The 22,257-nt window shown below is 34.8% G+C and overlaps 1 protein-coding gene across 10 annotated transcripts in view; it reads right to left on the bottom strand.

Annotated features, from left to right (window-relative positions):
- The window catches only part of COBLL1 (cordon-bleu WH2 repeat protein like 1), a 159,452-nt gene that overhangs the window by 112,423 nt on the left and 24,772 nt on the right, over window positions 1–22,257 (bottom strand). The window contains exon 3 of one of the 10 annotated variants that reach the window (XM_055291935.2): window positions 6,211–6,231. The exons of the other annotated variants lie outside the window; for them this stretch is intronic. Coding sequence (XP_055147910.1) covers window positions 6,211–6,231 — 21 coding nt within the window. The remainder of the gene's footprint in view (window positions 1–6,210; window positions 6,232–22,257) is intronic. 10 annotated transcript variants of the gene reach the window in all.

The following is a 22,257-nucleotide window of genomic DNA, read 5'->3' as shown; positions in this document are numbered from 1 at the left end:
CCTCTGAGGAGTCATACAAGACTGTATTTAGAATTCTGACATTTCGGTGACCCTTTACTAGGCACAGGGATGGCCTAGCAAATTTTATTCCACTTGTTCAGTCAAGTGCACACTCCTGAACAAGGCAGTGACAGGGAAAGGAAAGAGAAAAAACAAGACTTACTGGGGCTCGGTACATACGTAGCATAAGTACTTGAATTCCCCAGGAATCACAAAGCAATTTCAATCCCCCACATGAAGACTGATGGTTCACAGACACAGACCCTCTTGCCCCAGAATGCCCTTGTGTTCTTCTATTAAGTTAACACCATTTACATGTAAGAGCAAAAGACATTGTTGAATTCACAAATCTTTGCCCCACACAACAAGTACTAATGTTTAAGATTTAGTATTAAGAAAAGCAAAGAAAATGAATTTGTAAACCTTCTAAATCAATGCCAAGAGCAAGAGCCAATAAAAACAAAAGTGAATTGTGAGAAATACTTATCACAATGACCATTCTTCACTAAGTCCACTTCCTTCGAGGACTCTTTTCATCTTCGTCTCTAGGGAAAGTTGGTTCCACATATCAAGTAATCAAATATGCTTATTTTGAAAGGGAAACTACCCTAAATGTCTCTTTAAAGGTACTCCTTTATAATAATGTTCTAAAGGAGAACTTTTAGAAATAATGTTTTTTAAGAAGCAATACAGTACTTTGAAGCACTCACAAAGCTAAAGGGGTATAAACTGAAAATTTTTTGACAGAATATTAAGCATATATATGAGGAGAGTGAGAGACGAGAGATATTACATGGCAAAATAATACCTTTTTGCTTTTGATAAAAATATGGAGTTCCCTCAAAGTTTAGTAAGTTAAAATGAATTAAATGTCAATTAAAAACATGTTTATGGCATTATTGTTAATCATTTCTATTAATTCATTATATTTTATTAAATTAACCGCTGCAAATATCTTCTAAATCTTTCTTACTCCCATAGTAGCTAGATTGACCAATGACCCGCTCCCAGTTAAATTATTTCTCTCCAGGATCGTAAGCTATGTCTTCATCACAACTTCTTACAGGCTTTAAAAGTCTACATGTATTTTTTTTTTAATCCTACAGAACATACATCTATAATATCTAAGGTGTTTTACTGTTTTCTTGAGACTAAAGGTGCCACATTAGGAAACCAAAAATAATACATCCCTAGTCTTAGAGAAAGCCCTGATAATAGTGTGATCAACAATCTTAAAATACACCTTTTCTTTAAAAACTGAGTTTTTTCAAAGTTACACTTAAAATTAACTTTTAAAAAGTGCATAGTTTTTATTAGACTAAAAAATTATGACTCTTTGATATACAGTGAATCAAACATAAGCAGAAGCATATCAGACTTAGAAAGCAGCACTGACACTGTGGTCTGAAGAGTGTGCCCCATGAATGGTGGCCCCTCTAGACACTGTGTCTCCTGGTGGGACGCATGGTGGCACACAGGACCCCACCTACAATATGTTCTAGTTGAAATCTACTTAACTTACATCTATGTTGCCTAGATCTTGCTTTTCCATATACAAGGATTTAAGAACAAGTTAACACCACCACAAAGAAGAAACCAGAAAGATTCAGATGGCACAATATTTTGTAGGGCAACTATCTTGATCCCCTCAAAAAAAGAGTCATAGTGGACACTACTTGAAGGTTACAGGGCATAACCAAATGCAAAGCAAAGTCCCAGATTAGACCCTAATTAGGACAAAGTATCTGTACATGTTTTAGGGGCATCTGAGTCAATGTAAGGATGGACTGGGTATACATGAGGATGTGGGAATGGACATAACTAAGATGAAAATGAATTAACATGAAAAAGTGAAGAGCATTAGCAGAGAAAAATCAGTTGACAAATGAGGATAACCAAAACAGCATTTCATTTTGGTATAAACAAATGCATACAGAAATAAACAATCCAGAATTCTATACATTGAAGAAAATAGGAATAAACTTTGCAGAAGTTTGCTTTATTTTACTTATGCATATTAATATCTTCAAAATTTCTACAATGACTATTGTTTATAATAAAGTATTTTAATATAAATTTACTATAATTAATAAAAACTTTAAAAACCTGTTCAGGCAACCAAGCTCCTATAAAATTTAATGGTGGGTGATGATAGATGAGGTAGCTGGCCTTCCAAAAGAAAAAAAAAAGGAGAGGGAAGGTCAAGGGGGAAGGATTGCTGAGGCCAGGAGTTTGAGGTCAGCCTGGGCAACATATTAAGACTCTCATCTCTACAAAATATTTAAAAATCAGCAAGGTGTGGTGGAGCACACCTGTAGTCCTAGCTACTAGGGAGGCTAAGGCAGGAGGATTGCCTGAGCCCAGGACTTCAAGGTTACTGTGAGCTATAATTGCACCACTGCACTTCAGCCTGGACAACAGAACGAGACCCTGACTCTAAAAAATTTTTTAAAGAAAAGAGAAAGGGATATACTGTCAATAAAATTATCTGATGAAAAATATTAATTGAAACAATTTCACATTTGGTATTGCCTATAAAGTTTCTAAAAGTCAATGCTATTCACAAGGCTGGAAGGAAAATGAAATATTATTTCTGGGACCTTTGTTGATGTCATTAAGTCACAGGTAGAATGCCAATGTAACTCAAAGTCCTCTCATATGCCGGCATTGCCACACTAGGCAATGTTGGGCTTCCCTGATGGCTGGAATCTGCCCATATTAAATAAGCTAATCAGTTTCCTTGCTACTCATCATGTGATTTTTTTCAGAAAGTTCTAAGCTATTAAACTACTTACTTTTTCGCTCTAACTATTGTATAATGACGGCACTATTTCTTATGCCACTATATGACAGGCATAGTTCTGGGTCCCTTTACAAGTGTTCTTGTTAAATTCACTAAACAAGCCTCTGAATTAAGTAGGTAAATCAACTGTACGTAAGACAGAAAAAAAACCCTTAGGGTTATTAAACAATATATCCACCATTTTAATGACAGAGCTTAGATTCAAACTCATATCTCTCTGACCTTAAAGTCTACGCTTTTTCAATTCCTCATGACCATGTAGCCAATCCTGCTTCCAGATACCCATCCTTCATCAAAATGAGGTATAACTGAAATACCAGCTAGTTTTTTCAAGAAGTTCTAATTATGGTATTTTTTTTCTACAGTACATATTTCTTCCAAGAAAAGCAAAAGGGAATATAGAGCACTTTTCTCCCACTTTTGAAAAAGCAAGTGAACACTTTCTTCCCCCATTGCAAACACAAAATTAACCATTTCTTTACTTCGTTTTTCTTATACAGGAACAAGTAACAGCAGATACAAATGCTACTAAATATCTTCCGTTTTAGGGAAAACCAGATTGGAACTGAAACTATATAACACTATCTCTATATCATTATACTAAGCCAGAACATAATTAAAACTTACATTGAAAGGATCAATTATTACAGGATATTGGTTCAGAAATCCGTGGCTTGTGCTTGGCATACCTAAAACAAACCTGGAACAAAGTGGCCAACAAATGTAAAAGAAAATGTATTTGCACTAGCTACAACACAAAAACTTTAAATACTCTCACTGCAGAATTCTGGCTAGATAAATCAGCTTTTAAAGCAGTGAATTTTAAAAAAATCTAAGGCTCTTATGTAAATTAAGGGAGTTTGTTCCTTCTTTAAAATATCTGCCTTCACATCTCATCATTTACTTTGTTATATAAAAGTTTTAATTGTGAAATATCAAATTCCTCGTACACACATTAATTTTCTAAATATCAATCCTCCACTTCTCCCTAGAGTTTGCCAAGGCTGCCAGCAGGCATTCTTAAATAACTCAAACCTAGTTATGTAGATACAACACTATGACTTCTTTTCTTCAAGAAAAATTGTCACAAACAGATTACTTTGACATTACATACTCAATTACAACTATTCAAGCCAAAAAAGGTTATCTTTCCCTAATCAATACTTAAATGAGATCATAAATAAGAGCTGAGTATTCAGGGCTGGGATAGGAGTTGTACTGTCATTTTCTTGAGAGGGAGTGGACAAGGGAAGAATGCTGCAAGATCTCAATACTCGGGACTATCTGTTAACAAAACATATTTACAATGTTTTTCAAATTATTGTGTTCTATTCACAGCAAAAGAAAGTGGTCTTGCTTCAAGTTTCAGTTAGGAGGAGGTAAGCAGGCCGGGCGCGGTGGCTCACGCCTGTAATCCCAGCACTTTGGGAGGCCAAGGCAGGCAGATCACAAGGTTAGGAGATCGAGACCACCCTGGCTAACACAGTGAAACCCCATCTCTACTAACAATACAAAAAAATTAGCCGGGGCAAGGTGGCGCACGCCTGTAGTCCCAGCTGCTTAGGAGGCTGAGGCAGGAGAATGGCGTGAACCCGGGAGGCGGAGCTTGCAGTGAGCCGAGATTGCGCCACTGCACTCCAGCCTGGGCGAAAGAGCAAGACTCTGTCTCAAAAAAAAAAAAAAAAAAAAGAGGGGGTAAGCAAGTGGTTGCTTACTCTACCTTAAGAGAATGCAGCTATAAAACCCAGACAGAATCCATAAAGCAACAATTTGAAGAATCTGAAAAGTAAACTGAAAAGCAGATGAATAACTACTTTTCCCCCCCAGTATACCCCAGCTTGGACTCAATGCAGCCTAAACTCAGAAGCAAAAGATTAGAAGGAATACAAGGAGATGCTCTATAGCTCAAGGCCAAGGAAAGAGAAGGGGTTTCCTAATGCACAGAGGGAGTTGGCCTTTTTTTATTGATTGAAAGCCACAAATATTTCCATATAATAGCAATAAACAATTTTTTTTATTATTATTATACTTTAGGTTTTAGGGTACATGTGCACAATGTGCAGGTTTGTTACATATGTATCCATGTGCCATGTTGATTTCCTGCACCCATTAACTCGTCATTTAGCATTAGGTATATCTCCTAATGCTGTCCCTCCCCCCTCCCCCAACCCCACAACCGTCCCCGGAGTGTGATGTTCCCCTTCCTGTGCCCATGAGTTCTCATTGAATAAACAATTTTTAAGATCCCAAAACGAAAATACTTGACTGTAACTCCATCAAAATGTGTAGAGGATCCGTATTTTGAAAACTACATAACATAGATGAAGGAAATCAAAGATGACCTAACTAAATTCAGAGGCATATCCTGTTCATGGATTAGAAGACTCACTACAGGGAAGTTGATCTGTATTTTTAACACAATTCCAGTCAAAACTCCAGTGGGATTTCTGTAGATATAGACAAGCAGATATTAAAATATACAGTATGATAAAGGAACTAGAATTTTAAAAATGTCAAAAAAGAATAGTAAGCTGGAGAACTGATACAATTCAATTTCAAGACTTATTATAAAGAAAGCTACAGTAATCGAAACAATGTAGTATTGACAAATAGACACATAGATCAATGGAACAAAATAGAGAACCTAGAAATAGAGCCACACAAACATGAACAACTTGTTTTCGACAAAGGTTCAAAGGCAATTCATTAGAGAAAGGATAGTCTTTTCAATAGATAATATTGGAATAATTGGACTGTATGCTAAAAAAATGAATCCAGACCTAAAGCTTATACCTTTAACAAAAATTAACTCAAAATGATTAATACATCTAAATACAAAATGAAAAACTGTAAAACTTTAAAAAACAAAAATACATTCATGATCTGGATTTAGGCAACAAGTTCTTAAACAAGACACCAAAGCATAGTACATTTTTAAGAATTGGTAAATTGGATTTTATCAAAATTAAAAACTTTTGCTCTAAAAATACACAATTAAGAGAATAAAAAAGACAAGCAACAGTCTAGGAGAAAATATTTGCAAATCACATATCAGACAAATAACTTGTATCCAGAATATATAAAGAACTTAGAATATTCTGCAGTAAGAAAACAGCCCAAATTAAAAATTGGCCAGGGACTTAAACAGTTCTCTCAAAAGGGGATACACAAATGGCAAATGATCACATGAAAAGCTTTTCAACATCAAGTGCCCTTACGAAAATATAGATTAAGAACAAAATGAGATCTCATGACACATGTATTAGAATGGCTAACATAAATACCAACGATACTATGTTGGTGAGGATGCAGATCAGATAAAATTCTCATGCACTCTTGGTGGAATGCAAAATGGTACAACTACTCTAGACAATGGTCTAGAAGTTTCTTATTATATATACACTTACCATGACCCAGCAATCTCTCTCCTAGTCAGCACACAAAAGAAATGAAAATTTTGTACTTGAAATGAAAATACTGTACTTGAATGTTCTATTCATAATGACCCCAAACTGGAAACAATCTAAATGGTATTCAGTTCAATAGGTGAATGGATAAAGAAACTTCAGTACATCCATACTACAAAATACTACACTTAGCTATAAAGAGGAACCACTGACACACGTAAAAGTTAGATGAATCTCAAAGGTATTATACCGAGTGAAAAAAAGTCTCAAAAGGTTGCATACTGTATGGTTCAATTTTTAAGACATTCATAAAAATTCAAACTACAGTGACAGAGAATAGATCAGTGGTCACCAAGTGTTATTGATAGGGAAGGTCTCATTACAAAGTAACAGCAAAAGGGATTTTTCTGGAGGGATGGAACCAGTCTATGTCCTGATAGTGGTGGAAATTTTATAAACATGTGCATGGGTTAAAATTCCTAGCACTGGAGCTGGGTGCAGTGGCTCACATCTGGAATCCCAACTCTGGGAGAATAAAGAGGGAGGATTGCTTGAGGCCAGGAGTTCAAGACCAGCCTGGGGAACATAGTGAGATCTCATCGCTACAAAAAAATTAAAAAGCTTAGCTAAGTGTGGTGGCAACACACCTGTGGTCCTAGCTTCTTGGGAGGCTGAGCTGGATTGCTTGAGCCCGGGAATCTGAGGTTACACTGAGCTATGATCACACCACTGCACACCAGCCTGAGAGAAACAGCAAGACCCTATCTCAATTTTTTTTAATTTAATAAATTCCTAGAAGTATACACCCAACAAAAGTCAATTTTACTGCATGTTAATTTGTCCAAAGTTTTAATAGCCTTAATTGATATCCAGGCTGCCACACAGTTTTCTATTTGTTCTTGTCCCACCTCCATTTTAAAGTAAAAGTATCCATGACAGGAGAAAGAAATCACACAAGTAAATAGTACATTTATTTCTATTATCTGTGAATATGCTGTATATTTCTAGCAGAATAATGGCATCCAGAAGCTGAAAGAAGAATCGGCTGCAGTGCAAGCTCCTGCAGACAGAACCAGTCATTTGAATCGCATGTCCTATTTCTTGAGCATTCAAAAGGAGAAAAAAATGTATTTTCTGATTCTTTGTAGCTGCATTTGAAGTAAATGTGAAATTTCATTTTAGCTTAGAACCTAGAGTTTAAAAGTTAAAACAAAATTTAAGCAAAATGTTGTAAAATACTTAGCATGTTTTATATTTATTATTTACAGTCAACTCTCAAATTAGAGAGCAGATTAAGATTCATAAATAATTGCTAGTGACAAAAGAAAAGTGTATTTGTAGAGAAATTAAAATTGCTAAGAAACTGAAAGAAAAAGTAAAATGTTTCTACTTTTGTAAACCTCACAACATTTGGCACAATATCTGGCACATGGTAAGCATCCATCATAATTTCATAATGGGTCCTCTGATAATAGCTTTAAACAGAAAAGTCCACAGATCAAACTTGCACCTCTATAATGTAGGCTAAGATTGAACAATTCATACATCCAAATGTGCATGTGTATTTGCCAGTAATATATCTGAAGGCAAGAGATGATGGAAATAGGGAAAAACTGAGTTTACTTGGCCCAATACAGCAGGAAAAAGCACAGGATTGAAGGGAGAGAGGGATTTTGCTGAAACCAAGAGAAGATTGTGTGCACAGCTTCCATTGCCTCACTCACTAGACAGTGTTGACTTTCCAAATAAGGTCCATTGGGTGATCTGATAAAGTTAGAACATACATATGTTCAGGTTTTAGATATAGAAAATCTGTAACAAATTAAAAGTCTGAGATAGTTTATTTTAATACTGAGAGTTTTTAGTCTTCGAAGTATCAGTATTTTGACACATAACTGTTTTTGAAAGTCTATAAAATTCCCTGAATAACATCCCATTAGATTTACAAGTTGGGAATAACATTTTAAACTAAAACTCACACTTAAAGGAGGGAAAGAGAGGGAGGAAGGAAGGGGAGGGAGGCAAACTGAAAAATGAATAATTAAAGGAAGACATGAATAGAAGTTTTCCAAAACTAAATAATCAGGTGACATAATCAGTGCTAAATGGTCTTTCTCTTTCTGAAGAACAGAAATTGCCACTTCAAAGATTATAGATTATAATATATAGATTTTTTAATTCAGTTTTTATGACAAGTATTTTCTCAAATATAATAAAAAATTTTCCACTATTATAAAGACTTAGTGATCTTCTGGAATGTAAACTTGGTCAAAGGATAAGAACCAAAATATTTGGAGAATGTTAGTAACTTTTACTTCAACTATTTTATGTATGTCAGTTTAAATTTTTGCATATTTATCTTCCTCTCAATAAATGCATTAGTAATATGTGATATCTTTAAAAGTGTTAATCATACAAGATTTAAAAAACAAAGTTTGACAAACAAAACTAGCATTGCTTATAATCCTTCATCTATTTTTAGATAAGTAGGTTTATAATATCTTTTGTCAACTAACATCATACAAAATATCACCTTCCTTCTAAAATATGGCTTTAATCAATTTGTCTAATCACAAATATGTATTATACACACGACGACAGCTAAGGTAGTAAGCCCTAGAGGTACTTGAAGTTTGTCACAGTGGTGACAAGCAAATACCAATAGTCCAGGCCTAGCGGACTAGGCAGGTAGCTATTTAAGGACACATCACAGCCAAGTTAGAGGCAGAAAACATCTTCTTGAAGGAAGTGAGGGCTCAACATACTTGAATAATGAGACAGACACAGGCTAATGAAGAGGGCAATGAAATTCCTCTAGATACTCATGACAGGCGGAGAGAAGTATCTTTCAGCAACAGGGATAGTAGGAGATAAGGCTAGGGAGGAGGACCAGGCCCCTATCAGTGTCTTACATGACCAATGTTAGGCCTTAGCAACAACAACAACAAAAAAGTACGTGTTTTAAGCAAGAAAATGACAGAATTTGAGTTGCATTTTGGGGTGCTTTTCTTGGTGGCAATATGAAACATGGTTTGGAGGAAAGTAAGACCAGAGATAGGAAAACCAGCTGGGAAACTGTTGGAGTCATTCAGACCAGCAATCTCCAGATGTATTGGATCACACAACTATGAGTAAAAGAAAAAGAATTAACACAACTTATAAATAACATGTGCTGCTGTATTCATGGGTGCTTTTTTAAAAAATGAAAATGAAAAGAATAAAAGTTTACTTATGAAAACGAGTCTATAATATGAAATGTCTGTTTCATATTATATAAAACAAACATGTAATATGTGTTATTAATGGTACATTTTTATTAAAGGTGAATATTTCAAATAGTCTGATAACTGCTTTTGGGGGTTCAATTCTTATCAGATCTGATCGTTTCTTATAACGTGGCTGACAAAATGTTGATACAAAGGATAACCGTCAACTTTGCTATTTTCTTGTGGTTCACCGGTACTTGCATTTCCACTGTATTCAATGTACAGCTTCTTTGCAAACATATTCACCTGTCCATCATGAAGATTAGTTAATAAATAATATAACGTGTAAAACACTTACCTGGTTTACGTAACCTGCATTATACTGAAAGATGCTAACTACACAAGGCCAACAAGGCAACTCCTAGTGCAGCTCAAATCGACCTCTCCTCCCACAGCCCAACTCCAACACCACACATGGACTCTCTGACCCACAAACTGAGTAACATTCTAATGCCTACCTATGTGTTATTAGTAAAGCATAATTTCTGATTTTAAAATTACATATTAATAGAAGTTCTAGTGCTTTCTTTCTCATGCGAGTAAGTCATTTTATATGTCTCCTTTCTCTGGAAATTCAACTGATCTAGAAGACAAATGATGATGGCCTCCAGTGGCTAAGGGAAAAGATGCAGATTTTTCCATATTAATTTTTGATTAGTAAATTTTTGGAGTAATTTTAACTTTACAAAAAATTGATCAAAAAGTACAAACATACTCCTTTCATCTCCTCCCTAGCATACACATACAGTTGTCTCTATTATACACAACTTGTATCAGTATGGTAATTTTGTTACAACTAATGAACTAATACTGATACATTATTCTTTCTCTCTCTCTCTCTCTCTCTCTATATATATATATATATGTATATATATATATATATATAACTAAAGTTCATAGTTTACATTAGGGTTCATGCTTTTTTATTGGTTTAGAAAAAAATGTATAATGTGCCCCTTATTACTGTATCATATATCATGGTTTTACCACCCTAAAAGTCCCATGATCTATCTATTTATTTGTTCCTCCTTCCCCATCTCAAATCCCTAGCAATTCATCTTTTTGCATAGTTTATGTCATATAGTTGGAATAATATAGTATGTAGCCTTTTCAGTTAGGCTTCTTTCACTGAGTAATATGCATTTAAGGTTCCTCCATGTCTGCTCATGGCTTGATAGTTCATTTTCTCTTGTCATGAATATTTCATTGTATGGGTATACCACAGTTTGTGTATCCATTTACCTATTGAAGGACATCCTGTTTCCCTCCAAGTTTTGGCAATTATGAATAAAGCTGCCATAAACATCTGTGTGCAGGTTTTTGTGTGGACTTAAGTTTTCAGTTCATTCGGGTAACTATTAAGGAGCATGATTGCTGGATCATATAGTAAGAACATATTTAGTTTTGTAAGAAACTACTAACCTGTCTTCCCAAGTGGCTGTACCATTCTCATCAGCAATGAATGAGAGTTCCTGTTGCTCTACATTCTCTCCAGCATTTGGTGTTGTCCATGTCTTACATTTTAGCCATTTTAATAGGTGTTTACATATTTTTTATATCCAGACAATTTCTTAAATGTTTTTATTGGTTTTAAATGAAAGGTTTCCTTTGATTCTCTTAGTTACTATTAGGGGTCTTGTTTACAAAAAATAAAAGGAAGAAAAAGGGAAGAAGAAAAAAAAAAAAACTCCAACGTCACTCCTTTGAAATTTGTGCTGCCATTTCTTCTCTAACAGTGACTTCCCAAGGAACATACAGTGACTATCTGTGTACCACAAAACTGAGTTTGATACCTAGTTCTGCCACGTACAATCTATATAACTTTAAGCATGATTTTTCTTTAATTAATGATATGAATAATTTTCTACTAACTAAGCCATTCTTGCACTCCTGCAATAATCCCACTTAGTGACAGCAATTTTGGATTTTACAACCATACTCATAAGAGAGGACGGCTTCTTTTTCATTTTGTGCAATTTCATTGTAAAATGTTAGTAGAAATGTACTCACTATATGAAATAAACTCAAGCTTCCTGGCTTCTTTTATGCTCTGTAAGCTATAAAGAGTTGGTAGTGCCTTCCTTAGAAGACTTAATAAGCTTGTTTCTATGAATGACCCCAGAGCCTTTGGAGGGTAGACCTTGGATAACTGTCTTCATAATTTCCATTCCATTATTGATAGATCCAACAGCTCTAATTCTGGATTCAATTTATTTATTTTTCTTTTCTTTTGAGACAGGGTCCCACTCTGTCACCCAAGCTGTGGTACGGTGGCACAATCACAGCTAATTGTGGTCTCTACCTCTCGAGCTCAAGCCATCCTCCCACCCCAGCCTCCTGAGTAGCGGGGTCTACAGTCATGAGCTGCCACACTCGGCTAATTCTTCTATTTTTTTGTAGAAACAGAAACAGTGTCTCACTAGTTGCCTAGGCTGGTCTCAAATTCCTGGGCTCAGGCCATCCTCCTGCCTTAGCCTTCCAAAGTGCTGGGATTATAGCGTGAGCCACCACGGTCGGCCTATATTTTTTTCTAGAAACTCATCCATTTCATCTGCAATTTCTAACCCATTACCACAAGTTATATCTAACTCTGGAAAGCCATTACAACATTATTGTTCTCTTTTTCATTAAATTTTCAAGAAGTCTATTTTACACTTCCCCTAAAAAATGGCTACATAGGGCCAGGCATGGGGCTCACACCTGTAATCCCAGCACTTTGGGAGACCGAGGTGGGTGTATCACCTGAGGTCAGGAGTTCAAGACCAGCCTGACCAACATGGTGAAACCCCATCTCTACTAAAAATTCAAAAAGAAAAAAGTTAGCCAGGCGTGGCAGTGGGCTACTCAGGAAGCTGAGGCAGGAGAATCACTTGAACCCAAGAGGCAGAGGCTGCAGTGAGCCAAGATCGTGCCACTGCACTCCAGCCTGGGCGACAGAGTCAGACTTCATTTCAAAAAAAAAAAAAAAAAAAAAAAAAAAGCTACATAGTTTTTCAATTCTACATTTGTCAAATAATTAATTACTACTTATATGTGTATTATTTATATCCTCTCCATATATTTGTTTTGTTGTTTTAGTATCATGAGTTGAATTTCTTATTCATGTTCTCATTTTCCACTTTTAACAATGTAAATACAGTACAGATACTTATTTGCATCTGAGTATAGCCTATTAATAGTATTAGCATTGTTTTTACTGTTTATACTTGTTTTGATTTCTCCTTTGCATTTAGAATAATTTAATTATTCTCCTATTAGTTTGTCCTCTAAGCATTTAGGATAATTTAATTATTATTTCCAAGTGGTTGAGTTTATTTTTGTTTGAGCTTTATTTTATCTTATTTTATTTTATTTCATTTTGTGACAGAGTCTCGCTGTCTCCTAGGCTGGAGTGCAGTGGCAAGATCTCGGCTCATTGCAACCTCTGCCTCCCAGGTTCAAGCAATTCTTGTGCCTCGGCCTCCCGAGTAGCTGGGACTACAGGCATGCACCACCACGCCCAGCTAATTTTTGTACTTTTAGTAGAGTTGGGGTTTCACCATGTTCACCAGGCTGGTCTTAAATTCCTGATCTCAAGTGATCTGCCCACCTCAGCCTCCCAAAATGCTGGGATTACAGCCATGAACCACCGTGCCTGGCCTGAGCTTTATTTTAAATAATATCTTTGGGTCCAAGAATGTCTCTGTACAATTCATATTTGCGTAAATGAACTAGATTTTCCTTCTGGCCCAATCTGTAATTAGTTTTACAACCTTCCTTAATAAGCACATTTTACCTCAGTTTGATGCTTTATGGTCTTTTGACTTGGTAAATAATTTTTAATACTATGTCTTTGCTGGATTATACAATAGCTTAGGGACTTACTGATATATATAGGCCCTTGTGTTAAGGTTTACAGTTTTTGAGTCTAGTTCTAATAGCTTTTCTGTCTCCTTTTGTTTTCATCATCAGTGCTTACTGTTAGTCCAACACATTTATAGCAGTCTATCTTCCACCATTCTAAATCACTATTTCTACCATCTGCCTTTGGTTTTGAAACCAAATAGCTACATGTTAGGATTAAATGTTAAATAAAAATTGATAAGGCATGAACAAAAATCTGTTAGTGTCTTTTAAGAAACATACTTGAATTTTGTGGTACTTCCTTTAGCTAGTCTGACATTATTTCCTTACTTCTTTGTTTTAAAGTTCAGTTTTCCAAGGAAGAGTGTAAGTTTAACTAGACTTTTTAAGCATTTAAGCCCATTAAAAAAATACAACACTATTACTTTTTTAAAAACTTTAAAATTTTAAGTAAATAACATAAAAGTCCACAGTGTTTTATAATCTTTCATATATCACTGCATTTGAAAGAAACTATCACTAAGTGAAGTTGTTTCAACCAGAAATAGCTGGTTTGTTGCCCCACTCACACATTCTTAAAAAGCAAGAACAATGTTTCTTTTTATAGCCAAACAATGTGGTACTTTCTACAGCATTCACTAAATACTCTCAAAGTACGTTGGAGAGCAGCACTAGAGCAACACTTGGAATTCATTAATCACCAGACTGTCATCCTCAAAAAAATGTCAATATATGAAGCAGCTGAAATATTCCCATTCTTGACTACAACAGTGTTTTTTTGACTTAGAGGATAAATTCTATCATTTAAATTAGGTATGAATAAGATTTATATTTGAATTTTAATTAAAGAACTTTCAGCAATCTGTTCTCGCCCTTCAATAGAAATCACAGTTGAAAGATATGTGCAGTTTATATATTTTAATATTCTGGTAGGTATGCTTGATAGCATCCATAAAAGCCATTTTAAAAATGTCCAACTACAAAGGAAATAAATATTCATTATTAAGTACCAAACATAATGAACTCTTATTCCTACAGGTAACAAAATGTCCCTAGCCAGCAAAATCCCTGTTTCTGAGGACATTCTGGGGATTGCTATTTATCATCCATAAAATCAGGATATTAACACAAAAAATATTTGGGGGTCTAAAATTCAGTATGATTCATTGCCTAAGCTAAATGACAAATAGCTCAAAATTATAGAATTGGTTTTTCAAGAACAAATAGCCAAATCTCAGGGTATTAAGGACAATCCAAAGACAACAATGACAAGAAGATATTTAACCTCTAAAGAACTGACTTTACAAAAACTATTTTTAAAGTATCTAAATAAGCTGTCAAATTAAAGTGACTGTTAGTCATTTCCATTAAACAGACTATGAAATAATTTGTTTTGAAGCACCTGGAGTCAGCATCTTTTAATAATTTGAGTTGCCCTGATCATGATATATAATTTCCCAAATACAAGTACTGTACACATTTAAGCTCAAAATTTTATGCAAGATATTCACATGACATTAACATCATATAATACAACTAGAATTTTATATATAAAGAACCACACAATTCTGGTAATTATTTAAACTGTTTAGTAACAATTTTAACAAAAAAGCCCTCTTTTAAATAAATGCCAAAAGAGCTCTTTAAAAAAATCATCTATCTTATTTTACTTTGAGATGTTTAGAAAATTTTACTTTAGAAAAAATAAAACAAATATCAGATATATTGGCATATGTATGACAGAAAAAGGATTTAATACAAAAAAATCATTCACTTCTGTAGATCTCAACCCAAATAGACATCATCTTATAATCATATGATTTTTTCATTACCTATAATTCTAGTAAAAAGAAACATCTTTTGATTCAAGACTATGGACAATTTTCCTTTCTGGTATTTGGGATATATTTATGAATTTTTTTCCTAAAAGAAGAGATTTGAAAATCAGATTTGGGGTTGGAGAGGTATGTTCTAGAAATATAAATCTGTCTCATATACAGATTTTATATTTATCAGAAAATTTATTTTTAAAATTTTTATTGTAAAAATCCAAATTATATAAAAATCCAAAAGCAATTATATAAGCATATGCCATATAAAAACTAAATGAATGACATAGCAATGAAATTTAATATAGATATTAAAATGTTGATTGTTATAGCAATATAGAAGTATTCATAATTGTCATAAAATTATAGGATCCAAATTTTTAAAACAAAGGAAACACCCTAAAATCAAAAGAGTTGACTATTTTGGTATGGTAACATTGAAGTTAATTGTTATATATGTCACAAACATATTTTAATAATTTATAATTCTCCAAGTCACTAAAGCTCAAAATTTTTACTATTGAATTTTATTCAAGTTCTCTAAAGGGAATTCAGATATCAGATATATGGTGCACAGTGGAAGCTTTAAAAAAAACTATCCAAAACAAAAGTTATTTGAAAAGAAGTATAAAGAAAAACAAAATATATGAAAGGCATGTTGAAATATATGAAAATAAATACATGAAGCATGCTTCAAGCATTAATTTGTCAAAACATTCTTACTGACTTTGAACAGAAATTGCTTAACTTCAAGTGACATGTTACTCAACTGTGCAATAAACAAAACCTAGAGTTAGTCAAATAAGAAAATGGTGGCAAAAACTTGCATAATAGATATAATCCACTTGAAAGAAAACCCCAGGGACAACAGAAGAACATTTCTGATTACAGAAGTATTGAATTAGTGATGCAATTCATTGCATAAAGAACAAGATAAGTGAAGTAACAGTCATTGACCACTGGGAGTTCAAACGAAGAGTCAGATCTGAATCTGAAGAAGTTTGAGAAACACCTTAGGGCCGGGCGCGGTGGCTCACGCTTGTAATCCCAGCACTTTGGGAGGCCGAGGCAGGCGGATCACGAGGTCAGGAGATCGAGACCACGGTGAAACCCCGTCTCTACTAAAAATACAAAAAAATTAGCCGGGCGTGGTGGCGGGCGCCTGTAGTCCCAGCTACTCGGAGAGGCTGAGGCAGGAGAATGGCGTGAACCCGGGAGGCGGAGCTTGCAGTGAGCCGAGATTGCGCCACTGCACTCCAGCCTGGGCGACAGAGCGAGACTCCCTCTCAAAAAAAAAAGAAACACCTTAAAACTATTTTGTTTACATGTTTCTTTTCATGAGTGCACAGGGTATGATGACAACAGGAAAAATTAATTTAAAATCTTTCAGTATCATTAAATATAAAACTAAGCAATAATGCATTGTGTTTGGAATTGTTCTAGATTTCAATTGTGATAGTGCCATTATGACTGCATGTGTTTATCAAAACTGGCAGAACTATAGGTAATTTTACCATATGCAAATTATGCATTAATTAAAAATTGTAAAGCACTGTATCAGTTTAATTGGCCGTGATTGTCTTTCAGTGAAATATATATCATGGTGAACCTAAGATTTGATGTCATCCTAGATTCAATGGAATATCATGTATCTAAAGATTGACTCTAGTTAAAGAGCTAGAATTCCATCATCTGTGACCAGCATTCTATATTGGGTTCCAGTATCTCTCTCAATTTCTTGGCTCTAAGATTACTTATTTTAAAATGGTATTCTGACTTCCAGAAAAGTCAAAGTACATTTTTCAAACCCCTATCTGAAAGACATTTAGTGAAAGAATCAACAAGACATAACTGAAAAAATTGAACACCCAAAAAAGTATATCCAGGTTTCTGTTATCAAGACTATAAATACATAAAGAACCTGAGCAACAGTCTGCAAAAGTTCACCAAAAAAGAAAAAAAAAGTTTTTATATTCTCCAAATTGAACGCTAGAAGCATCTACACTTGGAACTATCAACCTAAATTCATAATCCTCTGTGGTAGCATTTTTGCAGAGGTTCAACAGTTCACATAGATTGAGATGTCAAGACCTGTTTCCTTTCATTCTAAAACTAAAATACCTGCAGCATGGTCTTGATTTCTCCTGAGACTCTTCTTGATTAGATTCCAATTTGTAGTAACCATGACAACCCATTTCAAACTAAGTCTCTGGAAAAAAAAAACACTTTTTTCTGACATCACAACTAACTGAAGATATTTTAAGACTTATGCTATTTTCATCAACATCTAGAAACACAAATAAAAGAACAAAACCATTTTAATTTCTGACACTGTATTACGTACGAAACTAGGTCAGCCAGTCAAGAACACTTGAATGTTGGTTTTACACACAAAATTAAAATCATGATGTATATAGGATTTTTTAATATCACTATTCTACAACGACATTTTAATTGATTCATTTTACAAAAATGAATTAACTGGCCTACCATGTGCTAGGTACATAGTGAAGTAAATAAGGCATGCATTGTCCCTGTCCTCCTAAGATTTTTATAAACTACTTAGTTCCTGTCTGTTATTTATCAGTTTATATTCTAGAAACATTAAATTTCTAGAAAAAAGCCTTCATAAAAAGGTGAGCAAATAGCCTTTTTGTGACCCTGTAGAGGCAACAACAGACTAATGGTTAAGTGAATGTGAATACGGTTTCACACTGTTCCTCCCACGACCTTCCAAACCTCCTGTAACTCTGGCAAGAGTTCACCCTTCCCTGCCTAGATTTCTCCAGATATAAAACAAGTATCTTAGCACCCATCTCTGAGTTGTCATAAAAATAAAATACATGCTAAGCCCTTGGTACAATGCCTAGCATATATTAGAGTAAGCATTTGATAATTGTTAGTTGATTCTTGTATTAAAAATTATAACCCTGATTTATTTTTAAAAAGACTTTGTAAAAAAGTCATTGTTTAAATAAGCATTATGCAGTTGCATCCTACTGTATACTAAAATAGAAATAATTTAGTTTTGCACTTTCCCCATAAGTGTGGCATAACCAAATTCATCTATACAAACTCAAATAAATTAGGTCTTGATTATTCACCTCAAAGATTTTACCATTAATTCTTTTAAACAACAACTTTTTTCAGTACATGTAAGACCAAAAATTAAATTTCCAAATTTTTTTAAAAAACCACAACTGATTTCTAAACAACTTTTCTAAAATTAGATTTTAGAAAGTGACACACACTTCTAATTCTCACAGGCCTATCATCAAATGGATAGATATATGCAAAAATATTGAATAAATACATCTTCACTATATTCAGTTACTACTTTAAGTATTTTAAACCACAACAGAACAATATGCTAATGTGAATCTACATTGTCATATGAAATTTTGGTTTAATCAACAAAGATCTCTTAGTAATGCACTTATTTTAACCACTAGATGAACAACCATGTACCCCTTGAAAGACCTCACAGGGGTAACCAACGGTACAAAATGTATAAAGTCAAACTGGGCATTCAGGAAGCTTCTCAGGAAAGACTTTTGATCTTGAATCATGGTTGCTTTTTTAGCTAAACAGATAGAAACAGTATTATTTTCATTATGTAACCAGCTACCATCATCCAAATGGAACATCAGGGGTGTTGGTTATTTCTCCATCTGACTGCTGAGTTGGTGGCCCTTTCAAGCATCAACAAGTAGTAAAAACTCATAAGCTAATTATTAAATGAAAGCATCTCCATGTCTCAAAATAAGAAATGAACAACAAAGTAGCAAAATAAATACAGGGCTTCCAATTTCAACTCCAATGTTTACTCTCCATCATCACAACTGAACTTATTGGGCTGCTGAAACACCACAAGGAATTTACAAGGAAACTGTTTGTAGTCAAGCTGAAAATTTCAGCAAAATCTTTTTTATATGACCACATGATAATTTTGAGCTATTTTATGGAAATGCATAAGAGGAAATTGACTGGGAAATAAAATTTTAAGGTCTTACCAACATGTGCTTTACACAGCTATGCAAAATGGGTTTTAATCTACATTTTACAAGCTAGGGGACAGAGGCTGTGAGAATCAAGTAACTTTCTCAAGGTTACCCAATAAGAAAATGGCACATCCTTCATTCAGACCCATGTCTGTGTAACAAGGTCAGAACAGGAACAAGGAATGCTACTTTTATAAAGTTTTGGAAAAGTAATCTCTAAAAATCCTTCACACAGTATACACTAAAATAATATACAACTTAAATAGATGAATCAGAGTAGTAAGGTAGCGAGAATGATTACTTGTAGAAGCTGCTTAATTTCTCATTGTCTCTATGGTTCCCCTCTACCCTTCCCCATCGATAAATTGGGACAAAGATAGTAGTATCTCTCACACACAGTCATTATAAGGATAAAATGCTATAATATTAATATATTCAACATACCTAACGTTAGATCTAGCATCTAATAAGGTCTTAATAAACAATTGATTTTTGTATTATTACTTTTATTCTTATATATAAAATTAAAGAGTCTTTACTTTCTGCTAGGTGATCAATTAAGCAATCTCTGAGGAAGGCGTTGGGTGTGTCTTATCTCTCATCCTGATGGAGTTTGACACATAGATGTTTAATAAATAGTCATTGAATAAATAAATCAACTAAAATTTTCCATATACGTTTATCTCAATGTATGTATACTGATGGAGAGTAAAACAATAAGGTATTCCTTCTGCTAATCTTTCTTTTTTCCCCACAATAATTCATTGATTCAAAAGTTTTCTGAGGACACAGTATCTCCATAGGAAGTCCTACTTGGTTAAAGAGAAAGAGGGGAGAAAAAGACAGAATTTGCATATATCATATAAAGAAAAACAGGTAGACATGTACATACAAAATAGCTCAATTCAGTCTTTCCTCCATTAAAAGTAAACTATACCTCAACTTCAGAAAAAATGTATAAATTCTCACTATCCTCTAAACCTTCCTCCACCCTACAACTTCTCTTAATTACCTGTCATCTAATTATATGCAACAAAGGAGGAGCCAAAAAGTGACTATATTTGACATAAGTGTCTCAGCATTTTAGTCTCTTTATCTATTATTCAATTTGATAAGTTAACTTATCATGTTGACTTCTTGAGCTAATGAGCTAATTTGGAGAAGAGCAGACAGTGAAATCACTAGTTTCTACTGTGAGCTGGTGAACTTGATTTGATCTTCATAGCAGGAAAGTGAGGTCAGAAATGCATACTTTCCAGGCCAGACACAGTGGCTCATGCTTGTAATCCCAGCATTCTGGGAGGCCGAGGTGGGCAGAGCACTTGAGGTCAGGAGTTTGAGACCAACCTGGCCAATGTGGTGAAACTCATGTCTACTAAAAATACAAAAATTAGCTGGGTGTGGTGGTGCACACCTGGAATCCCAGCTCCTTGGGTGGCTAAGGCATGAGAATTCCTTGAACCCGGGAGGCGGAGGTTGCAGTGAGCCCAGGTCATGCTACTGCACTCCAGCCTAGGGGACAGAGTGATGCCCCATCTCAAAAAAAAAAAAAAAAAAGTCACAGAAATGCATACTTTCCAAATGCTTAAGGCAAGAGAGCACAGTGATACAGAACACAGGCTTTGAAATCAGACAGATCTGACATGAAAACCTGACTCCATCTCTTACTTAATCTCAGTTAAGAAAATTGTATAAGTCTAGTTTCCTCCTGTATAAAAAGGGATAAAACATGAACCCTATAGGGTTGTTGCAGGAGGATGTGAAAGTGCTGCCCCAATACTTGGTATTAAGAATATCAATAAATCATTAGGATTATGATCTATTTTTAAACAATTTTCAAACAAAGTATTACCATTATCCTAATTGGTTAAAGATCCATGGGAATTGTTCCTCCCCAAACCATATTATTCATTCTAACACAGCCTCAAGCACTCACCCAGATTCCTCTACCTGACACGCACAAGAGAAAGGGAAGGGGTTAGAAAAAACAGACAACTATTTGAAAGACTCAAATTCCTCCACTGTACCCTTCTTTGCAAAAAGTAAAATTTCTTAGACCATCAAAATCCTAATTATGGAAAAAACAATTTTTGAAAACCCAGTAGGGACAAAACAATGTGAGCAAGTGCTAATGTAGATAAAATGAGAAATCTTGCACTAAGTTTATAATTTTGTGTAAAAGCAAGCTTGTACACAAAAACATAGAAGACAGAAGGTAATATATACTCTGATAGAGTTAAAGTATCATGAAAGAAAAAGAGAAGAAACGCATTTGGTTTGAGGATCTGTGAAAGCTTCAAGAAGAAGGTGGAATTTGGAAGTGGGTCTTGAAAAATGTGTGGATTCCTCTGGGAAGTGAATTGAGCCAGAATTCCACACTGAAGAAACAGCAGGCAAAGGCAAGGAGGTGTGAAACTCCCCAGTCTTCAGAAGCTACAGTGGGCCCTCTAAGTCTGAAAAGAATGTGGGTGAAAGGACAGTGTGAGAGATAAGGCTACAAAGGAAAGTTAGGACCAGACACCCCGCATTCTCAATGCCTTCTACAGAATCTGCCCTTTACTGTACAGACAGCGAAGACTTTTGCGAAGAGAAGGAAAGCTTGATAGGAGTTGACCCGTAGTTTGGAAATAACCCTGTAGTGTATTAAGTTTTTAAAAGCTGAGGGCAAGAAGAGGTTATCAAAATAGCCCAGGCCTAAATTAGAAATTTTATTTTAAAGGATATTATATTGTAAGAATCCACAGAATTTAGCAATTTCTAATCCTTATAATATAAAAATATATATCTTTCATTCAGGATAAAAGTCAGTGGTTGGCTGTGTGGGACTAAGACAAGGGGGACTTATCAACATGCACGACCAATAGTCAAAAGAACCCCAAGAGTTGCTAAGTAGAGGTTCAATATTAGTTATGAGGGGTTATCTACACTCTACTAAATAGGTATCATCTGGTGGATGAAACACAACAGCCAAGGTCTCAAGGCACTTTGTACCACCTGTAGAAGTCAGGACGGGATTTAGCCAGGGTTCCCAGTGGATCTCTCTGATTCATAGCAGGCTTACAGCTGGTTATGGAGGCCACAGAATTCAAGATCAAGGCCCCAAGAGGA

This window comes from Symphalangus syndactylus, chromosome 9 (genome assembly GCF_028878055.3).
Source record: "Symphalangus syndactylus isolate Jambi chromosome 9, NHGRI_mSymSyn1-v2.1_pri, whole genome shotgun sequence".
In the NCBI taxonomy this organism is placed as follows: Eukaryota; Metazoa; Chordata; class Mammalia; order Primates; family Hylobatidae; genus Symphalangus; species Symphalangus syndactylus.
This window is presented reverse-complemented; position numbering and strand designations above follow the sequence as displayed.